The sequence below is a fragment of the Rhineura floridana genome, chromosome 9 (genome assembly GCF_030035675.1).
Source record: "Rhineura floridana isolate rRhiFlo1 chromosome 9, rRhiFlo1.hap2, whole genome shotgun sequence".
NCBI lineage: Eukaryota > Metazoa > Chordata > Lepidosauria > Squamata > Rhineuridae > Rhineura > Rhineura floridana.
Window position 1 is genome coordinate 4,075,377 of NC_084488.1, and position 23,446 is coordinate 4,098,822.

At 42.1% G+C, this 23,446-nt stretch overlaps 1 protein-coding gene across 2 annotated transcripts; it reads right to left on the bottom strand.

Annotated features, from left to right (window-relative positions):
• Positions 1-4: 4 nt before the first annotated feature.
• On the bottom strand, positions 5-22,454 carry NSG1 (neuronal vesicle trafficking associated 1). Of its 2 annotated transcripts, XM_061582866.1 has the most exons (5): positions 21,739-22,454; positions 20,945-21,098; positions 14,810-14,926; positions 8,316-8,426; positions 5-2,198 (listed from the first exon to the last, which is right to left on the bottom strand). In XM_061582866.1, the coding sequence occupies exons 2-5, from the start codon at positions 21,071-21,073 to the stop codon at positions 1,998-2,000; spliced, it is 558 nt and encodes a 185-aa protein (XP_061438850.1). In that variant the 5' UTR covers positions 21,074-21,098; positions 21,739-22,454; the 3' UTR covers positions 5-1,997. The 2 variants fall into 2 exon arrangements, with proteins under 2 accessions (XP_061438850.1, XP_061438851.1); XM_061582867.1 differs by lacking the exon at positions 8,316-8,426.
• Positions 22,455-23,446: the final 992 nt, after the last annotated feature.

Sequence of the window (23,446 nt, forward strand, 5' to 3'; positions counted from 1 at the left end):
TTGATTATACTTCGTCTTTATTTTGCACAGAGTGAAAATGTCAAAAGTTACATGTGAATTTACATTCAATAAAGTACCCTGACTACTAGGAAATACAAACATGGTATAGTTTAATATGTTTTATATGGGACTGAACTTTTTTCAATATGCAAAAGAAAGATTTGGCACATAATTTATTGCTTTTATGCATTCCACACAGCAATAATGACATACTAAAAGTTTTTACAACACATAACTATGCTTAGTATTAAAGGTTCTTAATGAAAAAGCAACTGGCATTTTCTAGGCGGGCTAACGATGCTGAAATATATTGGAAGGAAATGGAACCAGAAATGGAACCAACCATGTTTGTTCTACTACAGATGCATTTTTGTAAAGCATGTGTCTCTAAAAATAATGAAACTTTTGACATGTCCACTGGGAAGTAACACATTCAGAACATGAACAAAAATATCAGCTGAATGCTTTAGCCCAGTGATGACCAACCTTTCTGGCAAGTGCATGCAAGTCAAGTCCCAAGTTTGAGAGAGTATCATTCTAGTGCAGTTCCTTTCAACCGGTGGTACTTGTACCATCTGACATACTATGAAATACCACCAGTTTTTAAAAACAACACCACACTGCTGTAGCATCTCTGCAGTGCATACATAGCGTAGTAGAAGTGGCTAGGAGTCCACGCCCAACGCTAAGCCACAACCAGGCACACAAAGTTTCTGTGATTCAATCCAGGCATGCTGCAACCCCCTTCTGCTTGTGCTACAAGTTCTCTACAAATGCTTAAGCCACTTTTTCCAATTATAACATTAATGAAATGATTTAAGTAATGTACACTAGAAGATTTATAAATAATAAGCATGTAGCAGTTTAGAAATTTGTCAACACAGTAAACGTACACCTATAATTCTAGGCTTGTTGACATCTCTCCCTGCCCCCTCCAGAAGGCAGCGTGCCTCTGATTCCCCACCATCACATGCCATCCCAAAACTGCAATGGGAATGGGGAGAATGCAATGCATTAAATACACTTTCTCCCTTACACCCAGTTCTATGTGTTTACATGAAAGTCCCACTGAGTCAAGTGGAATTGTTTCCTTTGTAAGTATGCTTAAGATTGCAGCCTTAATATTTTAATACCAGAAAATGCCAAAATGGTGCTGCTCATGCAAAGCATGTTGCCATATATAAAAAGGGAAACATTTTAATGTTGTACAAAAAGAGAAAGTTCTAACAAAATTACTCCTCCTGTCTAGTTGCACAAATTACATCGTGGGCTACCTCTACAGTGAAAGATTTTCTGTCTATTTATTCCATAGGACTGCAGTTCTTATCAGAAAATTTTGCTACGTCACATTCTTCCACATATCATTATCCATCATTAAAATGTACATCTCCGTAGGGTCTATGTTGTGTTTCAGTGCAAGACCTTATATAAGATTTTCTAGCCATAGTGGAAATTCAGTGAAATGTTCACAACTATAACAAAACAACAATTAAGCATGCCTTGTTGCAAAGAACTTAATTTCTTCTCAATATCTGGTACAGTGAGCAAAAACAGGTCAACTTTATTTCTTGGTACTTATTTTGGAGTTGCGAACCAATTTTAAATACAGCTTACAGCTAACCAACAAATTCTATTTATGGCTATGATTCAGATTGCAAAACTGACTGGAAAACAAAACATTAGTACACACAGTAAAATGCACAATTTTCCCCTTTGTCAAAACCCCTGAATGGCTCAATGGAATTCTAAATTGCAAGAATGTACCTAAGTTGGATTTATTAACAGAGAAATTGGTGTTAAAACTCTAAAGCAATGCTGATATGCACTTGGCCATTAATGGTCTAAGCTTTCTTTTCTTATTTTTCCTTTTTGCAAAGCAGTTATCAGCAAACCAAAGCAATTACACCATAAATATGAGTAACCTCTAAATTATCCATAACAATGAGACATTCCATGAAAGCCCCCTTGATACCTTCCAATCAACAAGATCAATCATGTTAAGCTGTTTTCTCAGCTGCTTCAGTCTCCTGCTCAGAAAGTTTCTCTTCTGAAAGTACTGTCATCCATGGAGATACAGATCGTGTGATGGTTTGTTTGGCCAGGTTATAGTGGTTTATAACCGTATAAAATTTCCCTCTAGCACTAGAGTCTTGTTCAGAGTAGTAGTTCTCTAATCCAGCTGGAATGCATTGATTGTTCTGAAAGACAATCGTTTAAATGTGTGTAAATCATTTCTAGGCCATTTTTCTATTATTATTCCAGAGTAGGTGACAAGAATAAAACAGTAACAGTATATAATAGAGCAGCCAACATATTAAAATGAATAAAAATCTTTAAAACACAGCTGATTTAAAAAACCAAATTCTAGGATCAAAAAATGTACCTTTAAATGACAATGGTTAAGGTACTTGCACCTTCACCCAAACACAAAAAGCCATGGAAATGATGTCAAGGTGCCCACTTTAGACTTCGCACCATGTAAACTATAAACACATTCTTCTACTCTTGTGTATTACTCTTGCTTACAACATCCATGTACCCATCCTTTCCCTGGGTTTTCATACCCAGTTTTTAATCCTCTGCAGGTTGAATGAATCCTGAATCTGAGCCCTGTTAGAGTTTTCTCCTAAATTCTAGTTCAGGCCACTATGGGTGCCCTGATCACATGGCTGTATAATGACCCTCTGCTTCTTCTGTATGCTCTCATTTGAAAAAGGGAGGATAGCATACGTTATTATCAAGATGCAGACATGAGAAGGTAGCAAGGCTGATAGATGAAAGATGTAGAGAGGGAGGGAGACTGGCATTGGGGTAAGTGTCTATTACAGAAGAACTACAAAAAACCCTACATTTATAAATTAATGTTTACAGTTATGCTCTGCAACAAGTTGTTTCTGTTTAAAATGCATTATTACAAGCAAAGGAAAGGAGGTGTGAAAGTCTAATGTTCTGATAATTAAATAGTTACAGTAGGGCCTTGCTTCTCAGCGTTCCGCTAATACGGCGCCAGCGGGGTAATCAGCTGGAGGGGGGGCTGGAGCTCCCTGCACTCCAGCTGATCGTGCCAGAGGAGGGGAAGATCAGCTGTAGCGTGCTACAGCTGATCTCCTCTTCTGGCGTGATCAGATTCCCGCTCTAGCTGATCTGATCTGATCTCCTCCTCTGGTGCAATCAGCATGTTAGGTTCCAGACCCCTGCGCTACAGCTCATCCGCTTTTTGTCGGTTTTCGCTTTCCGGTGGGGGTCTGGAACCTAACCTGCCGTATGAGTGGGGCCCTACTGTACTTTAATGATTTTACTTTTGCTAAAAGTCCATAAGATTGAGTTCTACCACTTAAAACAGGCTTTGGAAGAGGTTGGTTAAAGCATGTGTCTTCTTGAAGACTGGCGTACCACTAACCCCCGATTCAGTGTTGCCCCCATCCTGCACACAAAGAGGACTCCATGTATATACACTATCCTCTGGTGTTCAAGCCCAAGCTGCAAGCAACCACAATACATGAAGCTGTTTACTGCTTATATGATGTGGAAGTTGAGATGCCCATCTTAGCTTAATTTACAATCTGCACACAGTTTTAACTTCACTGTGGGTCTGCATATGTACTAACTTTAAACCGTGAATTTAAGATGTCAAAAGTAATTCAAATATATTATCACAATCTTTTATATCAAGCCTGAAGAATAGGGCATTTGATTACTATCTGTTTTTATTCATCTTATTGAACAGTTCCTTCAATGGTTCAGTGTATTAAGTATACAGTGTAGTCCACTGTTGCTACAATAGGGAAGAGGAAGGCTAAATGGCTTACAACAGCTCCAGAGTGCAGTTCATTCTGTTGTTATGACAGAATCAAGTTAATTCATTGCAGGACGAACAACACACATGGAGAAGAGATTACACCCTACAAGTGAAGCCAAAATATGCTTTGTAGTCAGAGAATTAAGTGTGTACGCAACACTTCTCTCTCTCATACATAAACACTTCTCACCTCTTTCCCATCTCACTCACACACACTACAGCACTGTTTGTTTCCTCCCTCCCCCCCCATTTAAGAAATTAGCGCCCCATCTGCACTATACACTTAAAGCAACATCATACCACTTTAAACAGTCATGGCTTCCACAAAGACTCATAGGAACTGCAATTTGTTCAGGGTGCTGAGAGTTAGGAGATCCCTATTCCCTTCACAGAGCTATAATTTCCAGAGTGGTTTAACAATTAATCCCTCTTCTCAGGGGATTGTAGCTCTGTGAGGGGAATAGGGATCGTCTAACAATTCTCAGCACCCTTAAACCACAGATGCCAGGATTCTTTGGGAAAAGCCATAACTGTTTTAAAGTGGTATGATATTGCTTTATATGTATAGTGCAGATAAGGCCTAGGCTTCTTCACCTCCAAGCCACCACTATATTCTTTAAGAGTGTTTGGGGTAGCAACCGTTATTTTTACTGAACACATTTCCAGTGGTTCTAGTACTGTACTCAGTGGTGTTCAAGTTCAGAGCAATTTTATTTGCAAAATGTTTAGGGAAAAAACCCAAAGCAGACCTCCCCAAGGATTTTTTGGCATCTAATTGTTGGCTTCGATGGGAAAAGCCCGCATCATCTAGATGAGTTGTGACATTCTGAGCCTGTAGTTATGATGGATAAATACTGTTTTTGTCACTATCATTGCCACAGGGTAGATTCAATAATGGTCATTTATTTTTGTTATATTTGCTACAGATTTTCTGCCACCTGTGTTCCATGCATTCCACCTGTTTCATTGTCCTAAAATCCATAGTGAACCAGTGAGAGAGAACACTTAGGGATGATCGTGTCAACTGCTTGAATCATCTCCATACTCCACAGGCCAGGTGTAGGAAACCTTTGGCTCCCCAGATGTTGCTGAACAGCAGCTCCCATCAATCTTGGCCATTGGTTATGCTTGCTGGAGTTGTATGTCAGCAAAATCTGGAGGGCCAAAGGCTCCCCACAGCTGTCATAGACTGGTCTGCGCATCGATCGCAGTGACAGGGATATCAACCTGTTTGGAAAAATAATACTGTGGTGAGATAAAATGTTATAAGAATATAATTATTTATAAACACTGATTAGAATATAAACAATTAACTGTAAGAAGAAAAGAAAAACCTTGTATTTTATCCCTGGCTAGAGCTGAGGTCAAAATAAAAAGTATACAAGGTCTGCTAGCGGAGGGCTAAGTGACATTTAGACTGTCACAGCTGCTAAGAAGATAGCTCTGTACAAGAAAGGTTTTGGCTGTTATATACAGAGCAAAAGTAGTCAGTTTAGAATTGGTCATTAGGTGGACATTTCATTTAAGGCTGTTGGCCAACCATGATTAGAGGCCAATGGGGGGTGGAAATTCCATCAAACAAATTGATTGGCTGAAGGGTCCTGACTGAAGAGAATATAAGGCCAGATTCAGCACCAATTGGGAGTCAGGCAGTCCTTGGTAGACTGTAAATAGTTTCAGTGAGGGACTCGACAAGAGGATCTGAAGGCCAAGGAAAGCCCAATGGGGGGCGGGTTCAAGAAGTGGCAGCACTGACAGAGGATGGAAGCTGAAGAAGACTGAGAAGCCCACCTACATGCTGATAATCACTTGAGGCAAGAGCTATAAAGGTCTGCAACAGAGGAGAGAGAAACTCCAGCAGCAGGCTTTGGGAGAGCTGAGGTTAGAGTGACAGCAGGTGGAAACTGATCACAGTGAAGACTTCAGTAAAGCTGGAAGAGTGCCTCAGAGAAGTGAACCATGACTAAAGAGAAGATTTCAAATAAAGCCCTCTTGACAAGCCTGTGAGTTAACTAGGTGTGGAATTAGGTTGAGTAATTTTATGGTTGATAGATATTGGCCATGGCAACCTTGAAATTGGTAACTGAGGATATATGATTGTTTTTAAATAGTTTTGTGATTTTTTAGATGGTTTTAGTTGTTTTAAATATGTTTTTATTTTAAATAGTATTGTTTTAACACTTTGATGTTTGGTGCCCTGGGCTCCTCTGGGAGGAAGGGCACAATACAAAGTTAATAAATAAATAATTGGTCAATGTACTTTGTACAGGCAAAGGAGCTAGAGCAGGTATATCTATTTACAACAACAGGATCAACATTTATTCCCCAGTATCAACCATCTTGGACCCTATGATCAGCAGGCAAGGTCTCATTGGTGTGCCACCACTGGGGGCTGCCCAGTTTGTCCTGAGCCCTGATAGAGCCTTTTCAGTGGTGGCTCCCTGTTTGTGGAATGCCCTTCCCAGTGAGGTGTGTCTGTCTCCGTTGCTGTTGACTTTTTCAAGAAGAATTTGAAAACATTCCTGTTTACCAAGGCAAGCGGACTGTTCTAGTGACTTGAAGATCAATGATGAAAGAATGTTTTTAATTGTGACTGATTTAAAATGTTTTTAACTCTGACTGCGTTTTAGAATGTTTTTCTTTTCCTCGCTGTTTGATATTTTTTGTTGATATGTTTGCCACCCTGGGCTCCTTCATTAAGAATGGGCTATAAATTCAATAAATAATAATTTATATTTATAAAAGTATTTATATACTGCCCTCTCACAAAACATCAAGGCAGTATATAGCAACATAAAACACTTAAAAGCAATACAAAAAAATGACTTGCTACTCAAAGAACATTTTAAACAGCTACATAGGCCTGTCAGCACAAAAAAGTCTTCAAGAGACACCTGAAAGTCAGAAGTGAGGATGCTTGTCGAATCTCTGCTAGAAGAGTGTTCCACAGCATGGGATCAGCAATACTAAATGCCAAACCTCTGGTTGAGACTAGTCAGGCCTTTGTAACAAATGAGGAATTAAGGAATAAACATCTTGTATGTAATAATAAACCAAGTTTTATTTTGCAACTTACTTGCAAGTAAAAATATTATATCTTAGTTTTATGTCTGATTAAGAATCTCTGGTCTCTTTTGTCCCATGTCCATATCCCACTATTGTATTTGTAAAAGCATAAGAGGTGAATAAAAGTATTTGAAACAGGTGGCGAAAGAATAGAAAAGGATAGATAAAGCAGATACTAATTTTAAGTTTTAAAGTATTGGCAACTGGAGGGATAAGAATGTGCCAGTACCACTATTCTTGATAAAGTGGAGAGATGTAAATGGTTATGATACAAAAATCAAAAGTGCTTCCCAATTCCTGTAGATTCTCAGTAGGAGATGGCCACAGGGACCATGATCCAGCACAACCCCCGCCTCAACATTGTCTAAAAAGAATGCATGCATACATTTGACACAATTTTCCATCCCAGTAGACCCTACCAACCCCCTCAAAGACATTTCAAACTTCCCCAAACATAAAAGCAGTTGGACAGAAAGCAGATACTGAAGCAAGGACTGCAAAATCTTGGTCATGTGCACTTAAGCTTCTCACAGCCTCTGAAAATCTGACTTTTTGTTTACTCCAATAAACTTTCCCCCCACAAACTTGATCCTCCAGTTCTCTACCCTTCAGCTCTGTCACATCCAGACCTCTCCCTCAACACTTGTTCTCTATGCTAAGCACTTTAAGGAAACTCTGCCAATCACCTGTTTGGCAGGGGAAGGAGAGCAGCCAGGGGTGGGAGGTGGACTAAATCTAGGAGCACTCTGTCGCAAACAGCTACTTTATGGAATTTCAGTTTTGCTTCAAGAGTTCCATATGCACAGATTCAACATGTGTGTGATTGTCCACATATAGCTCCAAACTGTTCTTCCCAATTCTGTTTTATTCAGGTTGCCATAGGAGTTAATAAAAATTAAAAGCATAGAAAATAATTATTAAAGACAGTCTTTAAACAATGAATTATAACTTGTTTATTAAATTGTGAATTCTCACCTTTCAGTATCTCTAAAAAAGGTATCTGTGAGGATTCAATAATAAGCACATTTTAAAACTTAATCTATTGTCTGAAAAGGCAAAAGATTAATCAACTTTCTTCCATTAGCTGACATCTACTCTGTATTCACTTTCAACTTCTCAGAACATTTTCCTCAAATGATTGGGACACTACTGAAACACCCTCCATGCGCTCACAAGACTTCTGTCACTGTTTTGTTTTATATCCTGTACCAATAAATCTGAGCGTGAGCTAGCCTAGAACTGAGAGAAAGAAAAATATGTTGTCCATGCCTTTCATAATTTTATAAGCTGCTCACATCATCTTTACGTTTTAACCTGAACTAAAAATGCCCCAAACTCTTTTAACCTTTCTATCAGTTTCCATGATAGTTTACATCCACTAAAGACATATCGATAACAAGCACATCATAATCTGTGGTTTTTTGTTTTTAAAAAACCCTGTATACTTTACCTTAAAAATGAAACCTTCTGGACAGGTATGGTCATACTTGTAAACCTTGTAGACTACCAGAAATACAACACATGCCAGGAATGCAAGGGCAAATAGAACCAAAACAGTTACCTGGAAACAGACAAAATATCATCAACAACAAGCAATCTTCTATTTATTACACACTTGTTTACCCCCGCCAAAAAAAAAACACTCAAGAAAATGAGGAGATTGTACCAAGACTCTAGAAACCTACCAGCATAATTCTTCTACCATGCACCTAAAATTAATATGTGACATACAAGTGCATTCATCCTATGGCATTCTTCCCCCTCAAAAGAAAGTGTGAAAGATACTGTAAAACTGGTCTCTCTGCATACAGGTTTCTCCACATATTTCTTCAGATCAGAGATGGTGAACCTATGCCCCCTAGCTGTTGCTGGACTACAACTCCCATCATCCCTGACCATTGGCTCTGATGGAAGATGGAGTCCAACAGCATTGGGAGGTCCACAGATTCTCTATGCCTGCTTCAGATGCACCAGAGATGAGGGAGGCTTGTGCCTGTACTTCCACCAACCTCATCTCATCATGCATTTCTTCCCAATTCTTCTAAAGATAGAAAGCAGATACATCTCCATCTTTCAGCAGAGAATTTGCCCGATAGGCAAACAACGTGGGGCGAGACAGGTATTTTACTGCCTAGTTAAATATCTTGCTAGAAGAATATATTTCACACTTCATCTACTTCTAACAACAGAGAAACAGAATCACTTACAGACCTAAACCTACAAACTACATAGTGACTATGCTAATAAAGCTGAATTTGCTCAATTTATTGATAAATCATCTGGTGTTCTTCTTGTTTTAAGATTACACTAGAGAGGATTCAAGATGCAACTGTATTTGCACTGGTGATTGGGGCTCTAATCATTTTTTAAATCATCCTTTCATAAGAAAATGCCATGAACATATGAAGGTTCCTTACACAGATTCAGACCATCTAACTCAGTATTATTCCAACTTGCAGCAATTCTCCAAAGTCTTGGGCAAACAGATTTCCCAGCTGTACTATATGGGATACCTTTAGCTGGAGATGCCAGAAATTAAACCTGGTGTACACAGCATCTATTCTACCCCTGAGCTTTGGCCCCTGTGGCGCTGAACACATATCACATATCCTATTTTAAGAGCCATATGAGTAGCATTCTGGGCACCTTACAAAGCCAAGTTGTCTCATTTTGTACAGTCTACTTAAAAAAAACACAAAGGTCCACTGATGGGTTTTACATTTACAAAGCAAGGCTGCATATAATCTTTTAACACATTAAGCATAATCCATGCTAAGTGATCCTTGCTTGAGCACATAAGAAGTGCCTTCCTGAAACAGAGCAAGGTCCAGTGTTTCCAAGAATCCCAGCAACCAGTAGGCACTAGATAGTCCAGCATAAATTGACAAGTGATCCACTGGTGCACCACTGTCTACCTTCTGCCCACTCTATATTATAAAGCTTAAAAACTTAGTTTGAAGTCCTGGTGGATTCATACAAATTGCTGAAGTAAAACAGCTGCCACAATGCAATAGCATATCTGGTGTAATCGCTGCTCATGCGACTGCTTGGACAAGCCACAAATGATGAGCTGACAGCTCACTATCTTCCAGGAATTCCACTAAGATGAGAGAAGTGGAGTGATGAGCTGTGATCTCCATTTGTCCATGACAAGTTCAAGAGATACCAGATTTTCTAATGTTGATTCAGAAAGAGGAAATGAGCGAGGGGAAATGTACTACGCACTGAGGATTTCTAATGTACTCTTCAAAACGCTATTACCATCCAAAGCAATAATAATAAAAAATATTCTAACCATTCATATTGGAAAGAACATCCAGAGCTACATGGCCAGATTAAACTCCCAAAAATCCTTAACTGGACAGAAGTAATGGGTTTTAATTAAGATAAGATGAAAGTAATGTTTTAATTTTTGAACAACTCCCAGCACGGGCATGGGTGCTATTTCCCTAAAATTCAGTCTAGTAACTTGTATGGAAGGACTTCATGAGCAGGGCAATCTGATTTCTTCCTATGTGGATGGGATGCTGCTCACCGTACGGTTAAGAGATGAACCCATGCAATTTTCCCCATCAACTTGGTTCTTCCGTTATTGGAGTAGCTTGGAACCTTAGAAAAACTATGGACAACCTGATGTAGTAGCATATGAATCAGGCTCTGAACTGTTAGCAAGTCCCTACAGAGACAAGCCAACAGAGACATCTCAGGATGCTTTCTGTCAGTGTGATGCTGTTGCTGTCTTCATACAATGCCCAGAAGCTACTGTGTTCTGTACAGTGGGAGTACTAAATCAGTGCCTGGACACAGTAATGGACTGGAGGAGAACTAATAAAATGAAGAGCAATCTAGACCAGATGTACATACTGTTTGCAGCTGGTTCTTCTACTCAAGCTAGTGGTGGTCAGTCCTTCTGAAGGGTGTTGCATTTTCCATAAAGGATCACATGCATAGTTGCTTACTGATGTTAAAAAGCATCAGGGACAAGATGAAACCCTTGGGGCACCCCACAGGCCACTATGATATCAGCAGTATCATGCCTTTCGTTGTTATAACAAATATTTGATTTTCAAATAAGCCTTCTTTTACTCTGTTGTAGGATCAAGACAATGGCATTTAATAAGGTTCCAGGTGAAAAGCCCCATGTACCACAGAGTTGGAAGGGACCTCAAAAGTCATCCAATCCAATCCCTGGTTGATGCGGGAAAGCCACTGCTATATTAGTCTTGATATGTGGCCATCCAGCCTCTGGTTATAAAACCTGTAATGAAGAAGAGCCTGCTATCTTCTGAGGCAGTCTGTTCTATTATCAATTAGTGCATATTATGATTCCTTCTTCTTCTGAAATGCTATTCCTTATCTACTAAGCTTTTTTATTTTTAAGGAAATGGTGATGAACAAGAATTGACCATCCTTAAAATGCTACAAGCAGCGTAACTGAAACTTTCAGACTGTTGTGATTTGAAAGCATTATAATGAAAAAGTATACCATTTGATATAGAACAGGTTTCCTCTCCTCCCTTTTCCGCATCACAATAAATCCTGCACTTCCCTAGAGGGAACAAAATCCTACAGCAAACTCTCTCCAATGTGTCTGTTACTTAGCAGCAGAACCCAACAATCCAACACCATGAAAGTAATCGCAGAGTGATAATCATAGAGTAATATCTTATACTATGTTTTTATACAACACTACATAATGAAACAAACATTTGATTGTCCTCCCAGTTAAATACAACTCTCTAAATTACTATTTGCTTACTTTTTTGTTTACACCTATATTAAATGGCTCTTTTCAGCTTTTACATGCAAAAACATCCGGATTTGTTTTTGAGAGTTGCTGCTATATTATACAGCCACAAAAGCAGCTGTATTCTATAGCCAGCATGGATTTTCCGCATTCCACAATGTTAAATTGAAAATAACCCCCATGCCATACTGCTGCTTCCCATAAGCTTATTTCAAAACAAAACCTTACAAAACATATAATCCTGAACTCAGAAACGCTTGCTTAACAACCCTCTAAATTTTCATGGTGATACACAACACAGTCAAGAGAGAATTGAGAGTTGAAAATGTAAAAGAAAAACCAGACCCCTTTTGGACTTTTTTCTGTCAGAGTTCCCATAACTTGTTGAAATTAATTAAAAATCAGCCATGTTCACAGAGGACCTGTAATCATTTTACTGACCTTGCCCCGTACTCTGACCTTCATCTTCTGCAGTTTAAAAGTTTAAAAAATGCCTGGCTGATTTTTAATTAATTTAAGAAATTTAGCATTGACTTCAATGATAAGGCTGGGTATGCTCAGTAAGAAGCAACTGTCAGTGGTCTAAAAGCAAGACTCACAGCTGCTGAGCTTGGCTAATCAGGGGGCCACACCCACACCAGACGTGTATTTCTGACGTGCTGAGAGGAGACTCCTACTCCCCTGACAGAGAGCATGGGACAGTGAGCAAGAGGCTGAAGCTCAGTCAAGCAGAGGCAATAAGACCACACCCTACAAGAAGAAAATAAGAGTAGCAGTAGTGGGAGACTCCCTACTGCACGGGACTGAAACCCAAGAATGCCAAGAAGACCCATGGACTCGCCAGGTATGCTATCTCCCTGGAGGATGGATTAGAGATGTGACAGAAGGGTTGTCATCACTCATAAAGCCCACTGATATGTACCCCTTTCTTCTCATCCATGTGGGTATGAATGATACTGCCATGCGGAGCAACAAATACAGCATGTCACATTTTGAAGCTCTGGGAAGGAAACTCAAGGACTTTGGGACCCAGATAGTTTTCTCATCTGTCCTTCCAGTACTTAGAAGAATAGAAAGGGAAAGAAAAATACTTCAGGTGAATGTCTGGCTATGAAGGTGGTAACAATGCAAAGAAATTTGGGTTCTTGGGCCATGGGCTACATTTCATGGAAGATGGTAAGTGAGGGGTTGAACCAGGAACAGTGTGCTTGGCCACAGCATGGAGAACTTCATCGGAAGGACTTTAACCTGAATCCTCAGGAGGAGACAGATGTAAACTTGAAGGTAACAATTGTTGAAGGCTTATGCACAGACACAGGAGCTGAGAGAACTCCAATAATAGTATCCATAAAAATGTAGGAAGGAAGCCAGATCATAAATCATATGGTCTTCAATGTCTGTATACTAATGCCCTAAGTATGGGAAACAAACAGGAAGAACTTGAACACCTAATATAGGAGGGTAAATATACTTGAAAGGTATAAATGAAAAGTGGTGCGGCGACTCCCATGACTGGAATATAGCAATTCAAAAGGGACAGAAAGGGAGGCAGAGTTGCATTGTCTCTTTATATAGAAATGTAAATGGACATGCTGTCACACAATGTTAGAGCAAGGATGGGGCTGGGCGAGTGGGCAGGCTATATCTAGTAGCAGTGGCAGCAGCGGGCGCTTGCAGCAGTTGTGCAGGCATCAGCGACTGCATCAGCAGCAGAGGTCAGCAGCTGCTCTCTTCACGCCAGTGACCGGCAGCTGCCATGCACACAGCAGGAGAGGACCATAGCAGCCACACAGGCGGGTGGGAGAGACATGCAGTGTCGTCTGATGCACGTGGCAGCAGTGGCCAAGCAGGCCATGTGGATGGCGAAAGTGGCCCACAATGGCCATGCAGAGTGTGCGGGTGACAGCAGAGGCCCACAGCAGGTGGGACAGCTGTGGCCTAGGCCGCAGCCAGGACCGACACCTCAGCCTGGGTAGGTAGGAGGCCAGTGGCTGGGCAGTGGCGGCAGCCCAACAGCTGAGGCAAGTGGGTTGGGGTGAGGAGTTCCAATGCCTGGTGGGGTGGCAGTGGTGAGGGGGAGCATGTTATCCTGTGTGTGCGCACACACATGCATATGAGAGGAACAGTCCCTGTGTGTGTGTCCACATGTGTTTGTGGGTGGGGGCACTGGTGACCGGAAGGGAAAGGGGGGACGTTGGTACTCATGGGAAAGACCTGGTGACCGTAGGTGGTTAAGGGGGGCTTTGGTGACCCATGGGGTAGTAGAAGCTTTGGCTACCCATGGGGAGGAGCTTTGGTGACGGTAAGCCAGGTTGGCATGCAAAGCGAGTAGGGGCACAGCCCCTAGTATGTTAACAATCTATATTTCTGCACAGAAATACAGGATGATGAGCTTGGTAGCCCCACTGAGAGTATCAGGACTAAAATAAATGGGGCAAGGAATAAAAGGAATATGGCTGCTGGAGTCTATTACAGACCGCCCAATCAAGAAGACAAGGATGAAACTTTTAAAAAGCAAACTGGCAATGTTGCAAGGAGACATGATGTCATGGGGGACTTCAATTAGCCCAGTATCTGTTCGGAGACAAGTTTTGCCAAACAGCCCCTCCAAGAAATTCCTGACTGGCGTTGAAGCTAACTTTCTCCTACAGAAAGTGGAGGAAGGAAATAGAGGATCAGCTATCCCTGACTTGATTCTAACCAATAGAGATAACTTAGCGGATGGAGTAACTCTGGGAGAAAGTGATCATGTTATACTTGAGTTCAATACAATATACAATACAAATACAAACATACAGAAAGCAACTGCATATATAAAAACAGCTAAAACACTTGCATATATAAAACAATTAAAAACAAGCATATATATATATATAATTAACAACATGTATAGAATCAATTCAAATCTAATACAGATACCAACTGAGATAAAAGTCTTCACTTAAAAGATTTCTTGAAGGAGGAACATCTTCAACAGGCACCAGAAGGACAATATTCCTGCAAACATTCCACTATGATTCATCTACCAAAGAACTAAACAGTTTAATCCCTCACTTCTCTCATTTTGCTACAGCAGTTATTTTTATGTTTAGCCACCTGCAAGGCCCAACTCAGCTGCAAAGTACATTCTAAATACAATACAATAAATCAAGCATCTTTTTTTGTTATGCTAGAAATAAAACTATGTTATTACTTACCTTAAATCGTTCTGAGACACCTTCAGTGATACTGACTGTGAACTCAGCTATTTTAGGACTGCGGAATTTCCCTTTTTTGCGGTCAGGTTCATATTCTGTTTTTGTCTTGACCACCACCTTTTCAAGGAACATCAACAGGAGACCAATTACTGGCTTGATCAGTGCCGCCAAACTCTTAATATAATAAAGCATCAATCTGGTCCCTTTGTGCATGACTTGCTCATTAAATATAGTTTGCAAGTAAGCAACTGCCACAGAACAAACCTGATTAATCCAGTTCTACAGCTCATCTGCTCACATGTCACAGGCATTGGGAAAGTTGCTCAAATCATCATTCAGCTCATTACATGCAATTCCCTCTTCAGGGACATAAAAATTAGGAGTACAATCCACCAGGAAATGGTTCCAGTTCATTTAAATGGAGCTTGTGAAGGAGAAGTTTCCATGGATAATGATAATATTTATATGCCATCTTTACATCAATGATCCTCAAGGTGTTAAAACAATAACTCACAAGCTAAACACCTTACAGTAGCAATTTAAATCACCTCAAAGGCTTTCTTAAAAAGGCAGGTTTGGCCCAATTGCTATAAACCAAATTGTGAGGTATCACATGTGTATTTTTTGGAGAGGGTGTCCACACTCTAGTGCGGCAGTCTTACATTCACATATGCTTCAGACAATCCACAGGGCCTCAGTTGTTGAACAAAGTGCCCAAAAAGGTCATCTTTCTTGATGACTAATACTGCAATCCAATACATGTCTACTCATAAGTAAGCTCCAGTGGGTTCAAAGGGACTTACTCCCAGGTAAGTGTGCACTGGATTGCAGCCTAAGATATCTTGATTTCAGACTGTTTAGGGATTATGCCGCAGGTCTCTTTTAAGCAGCTGCATAACTTGTGCTTTCTTCTACCAGTATGTTTGAAAATCATGAACATTTAGAAGCACATACACAGCAACAACCTTAGAAGATTTATTACAATCAAAATGGAAATGGATTGCCTTCCAGTCAATTCCGACATGCCGACCCTATGAATAGGGTTTTCATGGTAAGCGGTCTTCCGAAGGGGTTTGCCATTGCCTTTCTCTGAGGCCGAGAGGCAGTGACTGGCCCAAGGTCATCCAGTGAGCTTCATGGCTGTGTGGGCATTCGAACCCTGGTCTCCCAGGTCCCAGTCCAACACCTTAACCACTACACCATACTGGCTCTCATTACAATCAAGTGGTATATAAATATAGTGAAATAAAAATAAACAAAGCTCATTTCCTATGATACATATCATTCAGAATTTGACAAAAAGTCCTCCTCTCACATTGGTATGGCAGCAGAACATTATTCAAGTCTCTGACGTGGATGTTTCCATGCAAAAAGAAACTGTTTTACACTCAAGTGTATAAACCCTAGACTTTCTTATTTGGGTGAAAGCCCTATTTCAAACTATGTGACTGCTTCCAAGTAGACAACTGCACTATTAATTGGAAATAAACCCCAGTTATTTCAGTGGTATTCATGTTCACATAAATATGTTTACGGTTATACATTGTCCTTAGATCAGGAGTCCCCAATGTGGCACCTGCAACTGCACGTGTGCCCACAAAGGCATTCACAGGGTCCCCTCCGTGGCCCTTCTCCCCACTGAAATTAGGCTTGAAACATTCTATTGTAGCCAATAGAATATGTTGTAGTATGTGATTCGTTTTGTTGGGGAGGGGGGGCCATGACAGTTTCTCCAGCTTCCAAATGTGTCCCAAAAGGTTGGTTACCCCTTGCAGAATAATGACTGCATTTAAAACTTTAGGTTTGAGGAAACCATTTTCTAGAATCAGAAAGCTAGACAAAGATTCAGGGTCTCCAAAGAGGTACTGTACATAGAGACTAAGAGGCTGAGCTATTAATCAGGAAGGCCCGAGTTAATTTCTCATTTCTCCCTCATGGGGAGAAGAGTAAGGACCTACATTGTAACCATTTATTGAGATAATAGATTGTATCCAACACTATCCATGTGTGAGCAAAACAGACTTCTGCTTGCCTCACAGCACTTCACCTTCCTGCCCTTGCCTCTGCCAGCATCCCACACGCCTCAAAATCTGCTTGGGAGAGTTGGGGGACGCTCTGGATGGGCTACAGGGATGAGGAGAGGAAGGTGAAGTCCAACTAAACAAACGGACGTCTGTTCACCTAGCAATGGCTTCCACCAAGTACATACAAACTATTATTTAAACACTAAGTGCTATAACACATTGTATCAGGCAGCATTTATCTATCCAATAGAGTTTCAGAGAGAGAGAGAGAGACCACTCTCTTCCAAACATCCCATGAATGAGGTGAGGAAACCTGTTGCCTCACCATGCTCTTCTCCAAGTAGAATTTTTCCACAAAATTAAACTTTTAAAGCTCCCTTTTTGAATCACATCACTATCCATCTTCGTTTATCTAACTGTCATCTGCTGACCATAGCTGAACATGCAACCCTAAATACTAAAATGCAGAGGTGAACAATCATTTTTCTGTTGCGGGCTGCATTCCTCTTTGTCAGGGGTTGTATGCTAGTGGGGCTGGACCTGAAAGTTAGCAGGGATGAAATCAAAGGTGGGTGGGGCCACCCCATTTTTCTACCACCTCCCCCTTACCAATTTCGCTTCTTGCCACCTGCCTGAAATTAGGCCAAGGTCCGCATGAAATTATGTGGAACAGTGCATGCAGCCCTAGAGCTACAGGTTAATAGGTATTAATGGCATAATATGGGGAAAACTGCCACAAACAAGGTGGTTGTGGTTGTCTCTGTTAAAGAAATCCTTCCTCAAGTACCATCCAGCGGCAAATCTCTCTTTCTTGGTCACGATGCCGAAGCTATTCAATTACTTTCTCAGGCAAGGTGGTGGCTGGCATTCCTAGATGACAGATTTTCTGAATCCAATTCTGGCCTGATTTTTGGACAGAAATAGCTTTCGCCACGGGCCATTGCTGCTTTTAGGAATTTAGGAAGCTGCCTTATACAGACTCAGACCACTAGCCCTTCAAGCTCGCATTGTTGACACTGACTGGCAGCAGCTCTCCAGGAATTCAGGCAGGAGTCCTTCCCAAATCTACCTGAAGATGCCAAGGATTGAACAAAGGACCTTTGCCATGCAAAGCATGTGCTCTACCGCTGAGCTATGGCACTTCTCTACTCAGATCATCTAGGTGATGCAAGGTTGTTTAGAGACTACCTGTTTATTGAGTATTCATCCTAATTTGTTTGCACAAAGTTTGCAGGGAGGCTACATGATGCCAACTATTTATTGAGCATCCAGCCTGATTTGTGCGCAGGTCACATGACATTGCATCAAGCAATTATAATCCCACACTTTCCAGGGCATTTTCCCATCATTTTCCTTATCACAAAAGACTGATTTGGGGGGGCAAGTGGATTTGTTGGGAAAGAACGCTAATCAACTTTAACTGTGCTACCTGGATTTGGCGGCATGTGATTGAATCCCACCCAAAAACATGGACAGTCTGGAAGTGCCCCAACCTAAAATGTAGACTTGTGAAAAGCCTCTGATTCACAAGGTGCACGATTCCTCACTTCCACCTCTGATTAAGCCCTTGACTGTGCAAACACATAAGAGGTCAACAGAATTAAAGGGTTATATGGAGGACCACAGGGCATTATCTAGATCTAGAAGAAAGTAGTTACAAATAGATGTACTAAAAAACCAAAAAAGTCACAATGCATGTTTTCCCAACAGGATGAACCCAGTTTCCACCTGTATTCAGAATGCTATTGACAAATTGAATGCTGAAGTTTATCATCTTAAGTCTATTGTCTTGCCCCTCCCCCAATGCTTCAGTTGGACTGACTGCCTTTATTCTATTTCAAAAACCAGCATGTACTGAACTGAATGTCCATTCTTGTCATTATACGATCATAGAATAGTAAAGTTGGAAGCAGAGCTTGGAAAAGTTACTTTTTTAAACTACAACTCCCATCAGCCCCAGCCCTAGCCCACTGGAGCGGGCTGATGGGAGTTGTAGTCCAAAAAAGTAACTTTTCCAAGCTCTGGTTGGAAGGGGCCTATAAGGCCATCAAGTCCAACCCCCTGCTCTATGCAGGAATCCAGGTTAAAGCATACCAGACAGGTGACTGTCCAGCTGCCTCCTGAATGCCTCCAGTGTTGGAGAGCCCACCACCTCCCCAGGTCATTGGTTCCACTGTTGTACCATTCTAACAGAAAAAAGCTCCTGCTGGTACAATGGAGCGCCACAGGTAGTTTGACCCTGATCAAAATGCAATCCATGTGGTTCTACACCATTCAAGTTCTGTGTTTCTGGATATACATACACCTAGCATTGTTACTTTTTGAACTACACATTTGTAATACGTTATTTTTGTCAAGATACATAGACAAACAAGCATCAGAAATGAGTCCCCAAGATAATATGAAGATATATAATCAGCCTGGAATGTAGTTACCAATGTACTTGATGCCCATCTGCCAGTTAAATTATTTAATAGTTTCTGGTGAGGAAGGGAGGACTGCAGAGTGGCACTTATAAAAAGCAAAGAGTATCCAAACGCCTTTACTATCCAGTCCAACTTAATAATGTTTTTCAGGGGACATGCCCAGATATGTTTCTATAACACATACAACCTTATTATATTCCTTTTTTTATAACAAAATTCTGTAGCAGCAACAACAACTGAATTTCTGGGCTTAGAGTAGAGAGGGTATTTGTGGCTAAGAGCCACACCCATACATGAACAAAAGCGTATACAGAGGCTGCAACAAAGACCTGGTGTGTCCTATGGTACAACAGCTATAGGTCTCAGGCTGCTATCCAAGGCTTCCAGGCCCCTAAGCATATCTACACTCTAAACCCCAAATTCCTTTTCCGATCACTGCCTGCAACTTTTCTTTACAACCTTGTTAAAAAGGTGCAGACTTTAGATGGTCTCCTAAAAGATATTTGAATATAAATTCATATGTATATCATCCTTCAAACATGTTTGCAGCATAGTTCACATACAAATGAAAACAAAAACATTATCATAAGTAATACAGAATACAATTGTAAACATAATCAATCATACAGTAATACAATGGCAAAGCAACTGAACTTTACAACCCTGGGAGGATAAGAAAGTCTTTGTCTGGCACCAAAAAAGACTGTAAGATCAATGGCACCAAACAATGGCACCTGGGGAAAAAAGTCCAGAAACCAAATACTAACATACCTATCTTAGTTTCATTCCAGTTGAACTGTCTTGGCTCCCCACCCCCAAATCCTAGGAACTCAAATTTTGTGAGTGTGCTGAGAATTCTCTTCTACAGTTCTTCCAGACTCCCTGGCACCCATTCTGTGAGTGAATTGCATTTCCCCAGGGAGAGGCAATTAATATGAAACCAGGTCAAATCTGTAACATAACTATGCTCCACAAATCCCTTTCAGCCCCTAGAAAATGTGTCCCTTCATCATGAACTATTGAAATTGAATCCATACACTGTAATCTCTTTTTAAAGCGAGAATCAAGTATCATCGGTGAAAGCAGCTTTCGTAATAGTCCCAGGCAAGAGGTGTGGAAGTCCCTTGTGGGATTGTTCTCTTCCTGAAGCCATCTAGGGAAATCTAGTAGGATCTGAGAGAGAATTTTTGTCCAAGAATATTTCTTAACCTGCACTGCATACCCTGAAAAGAAGAGTCTAACCTCATTATTCAGAATAACCTTATTATTCACACATATAAGTATTGGGTTGACTGCAGGTTACTGGAACAGTCAATAGGGGGTTTGCAGGTTCAGATACTGTAAAATGGGGTAAAAAGACAGAGATATTATCTGATCAAAACAAATGTACGAGGCATATTGTAATTTTAATGATTCACAATAAATTATTGTTATTTATTAATAAATATCTATTGATTTAATTCTCAAGGATAATATTAATTAATTTATTAATTCGATTTCTATCCTGCCCTTCCTCCCAGTAGGAGCCCAGGTTTGGCTTCAATATATTTTCCAAAACTGAACAAACATTTTGAAACCTGGATTTCACAATGCTGCTTTCTAAGTCTGCATGGCAGGCACCCTATTCCTTTGTTGCTTTCCTGAGATTTGGTTGTGATTGGGGTGGAAACTAAGACCTACTGTACCTTATCAGGAGGTGGAAACTGTAGTTGATTGACATCCAGGGGCGTGATCAGGGGGATGGTGTCAAATCCATCCTCCAAGAGGTGCTGCTTTGTGCTCTTCTCGCTAAAATTATTTCCCAGCTTCACCATTTTCTTTCCTGAACGAAAGGGCCTCCTGGAAAATGCACACGTGCAGGAACGCAAAGGATGGATCAGAAGAACACTATACAGCGAAAATGGTTAGCCTCACTATACAAGGCCACTTGCCACCTTGAGGGGGGTATCTTTGAAGGAGGCATCCGTACTGCTTTCCACTGTCATCAATGGTGGGGTTGAGAGCGGCGGGGGGGGGGCGCTGCTACACGGTCGCTTCCAGACGATTCAGTCCCACCCCGCAATTAAGCGCGGACAGACAGAGCGCGCAGCTGACGAGGGGCTTCTCCCGTAAGTTCCACGGGTGGGAAGGTCACCCTCTCTGGATCCAAGGCCCATTTCGTCCCCCCGCCGGGCTTCGCTTTCTTCTCTTGCTTTCTTCTCTCCCATCACCGTGGACCGCCTTGGACACCTCCCTCCCTTTCGCAAGCCCTCTCCTTCCCTGCCCACGTTCTGGCATCCCTCCATTCTTTCTCCTCCCTGCATCTTCGTCTCCATCCCTCCACCTGCCCCTTTGTCCTCCTCCTCGTCCTCCTCTCTCCCCTCCCTTCCCCGAGACACAATGGCTCAGAAAAGGGTCTAGCGTCTCCCCCCCCCCGCGACGCTGGTGGCCATTACATGCTTCTCCCCCCCTCCCGGACAGAATACCGCTCTGCGCCTACCTTGCCTTCTGCTCTTCCTGATGTTATCTTTGCTCCGTTGTTTAGGAAGGGAGCTCCTTCTGCCCAAAAGGGGGGAGGTCGCGTTTCTCACCGCCTTTTCTGGTCTCGAGATCTGGCAGAAATGGCGGAGCGACTCGTCGGGCGCTCGGTCTCGCTCCCTCGCGAAGGGCTTTTGGTGGAGAGAGAGCGCAAAAAAGTGAGGGGGAAGGAGCCGAGGCAGCGTCGCCGGGGTTAATTGGGGAGCGGCGCGCGGCGCTAGCAGCAGCGGCAGGTCCTCCGGCGTGACGCAGCCACCGCGTCGCTCCGTCCCCCGCCCGAGCCCCAGTAGCACAAAAGAGCCGCTGGGACTCCGACGCCCCGCGTGCTCGGGCTGCGGCAGGCAAGCGCGTGCGGCCGTATCTGCACGCGGGGGAAGGCACACGCGGCGCGGGATTTGCAAGAGCAAAGGGGAAGGAGCGGCGGAGACGCGAGGCTGGAAGGGCTTGGGCAGGCCCGCCTGCAGTAACAGCCCTGAGGAAGCCAGCGCTGGCGGGGGGAACGGCTCCCGCAAGCAAGAGTGTCGGGAAGGGCCAGTCCTTGCGAGCTGTTGGACTTCTTCCGTCGCTTCAAATGCTTTTCCAAGCTCGTGGGTGGGGATGGGGTCCTTTGCTGGGGCGGCGGCGGCGGCGGCCACCGCGTGAGTTCGGAGGAGAAGCCTCGGGCGCCTCCTCGCCTGCTGGGTCAGCGTCCGGCCCGGCCCACAATTTTATTTCTATCACCCTATCCCCTTTTTATATCACCTAACGATAAAGGCTCCTAAAAATCCTACAGCGGTTTACAGTGAAAACATAAAATTTTAAGTTGTTCCCACCGAAAACTATAAAACCATGATAATACTTAACAACTAAAAATATGCACAGCAATGCAACAGACAGGCCAGATAAAGTGAGGAGGGAAGTCAACTTCCAAAATCGCAGTGGAACCTATGGGCCCTCCCCGGGCTAGGACGCTTTGAGCGGGCTCTCCCCCTCTGGCCTCCTGAGGCCTTGGGCTGCGTTGCACCTCTCCAGACAACGGAGAGATTGGGGAGGGGGGTGCGTCTCCTGCAGTTATAGATTGGGGAGAATGCATTCTCTCTTTTTCACGCATGTGTGTATGGTTGCAACATTTAGTGAAGACTAGCATACCTGAACCGTACAACTTACAAATCAGCCCTCATCATCTCAGCACAAGGCTTTGGAAAGTTACTAAACAGATTCCGTTGCCATCCATCCATTGTACAGTAATTGAATATAGGGAAATGGAAGGATGCTCCCGCAACTGTGCACCAGCCTCAAGGAAGTGCCAGCTGATTGGCACTTTGCCTTCTTTGGGTTTGCTTCAAAGAATTTAGGTAAGAGTCATTTTAATTCCAACAGGGAGAAAAGTAAGCTTAGATCCATTAACTGTTGATTGAGCTGTTGGTTTTGTAGATAGGAATAGGGTTTTGCTCCAGAATGATAGAATTGAAAGGAACCTTAGAGGTCAGGTAGTCCAACCTCCTGCTCAGGAAGTAACTACAGCACTCTCGCAGATGGCTATTCAGCCGCTGCTTAAATCTCACTAGTAAAAGAGAAACAATCTTCTCTGTAGTAGGCAGTTGGCTCCACTGTTACTGCCTTTAGGAACATTTTCTTAATGTATCTGCAATTTGTTTCTTTTCTATTTTTCCTTTTGGTTCTAGATCCAT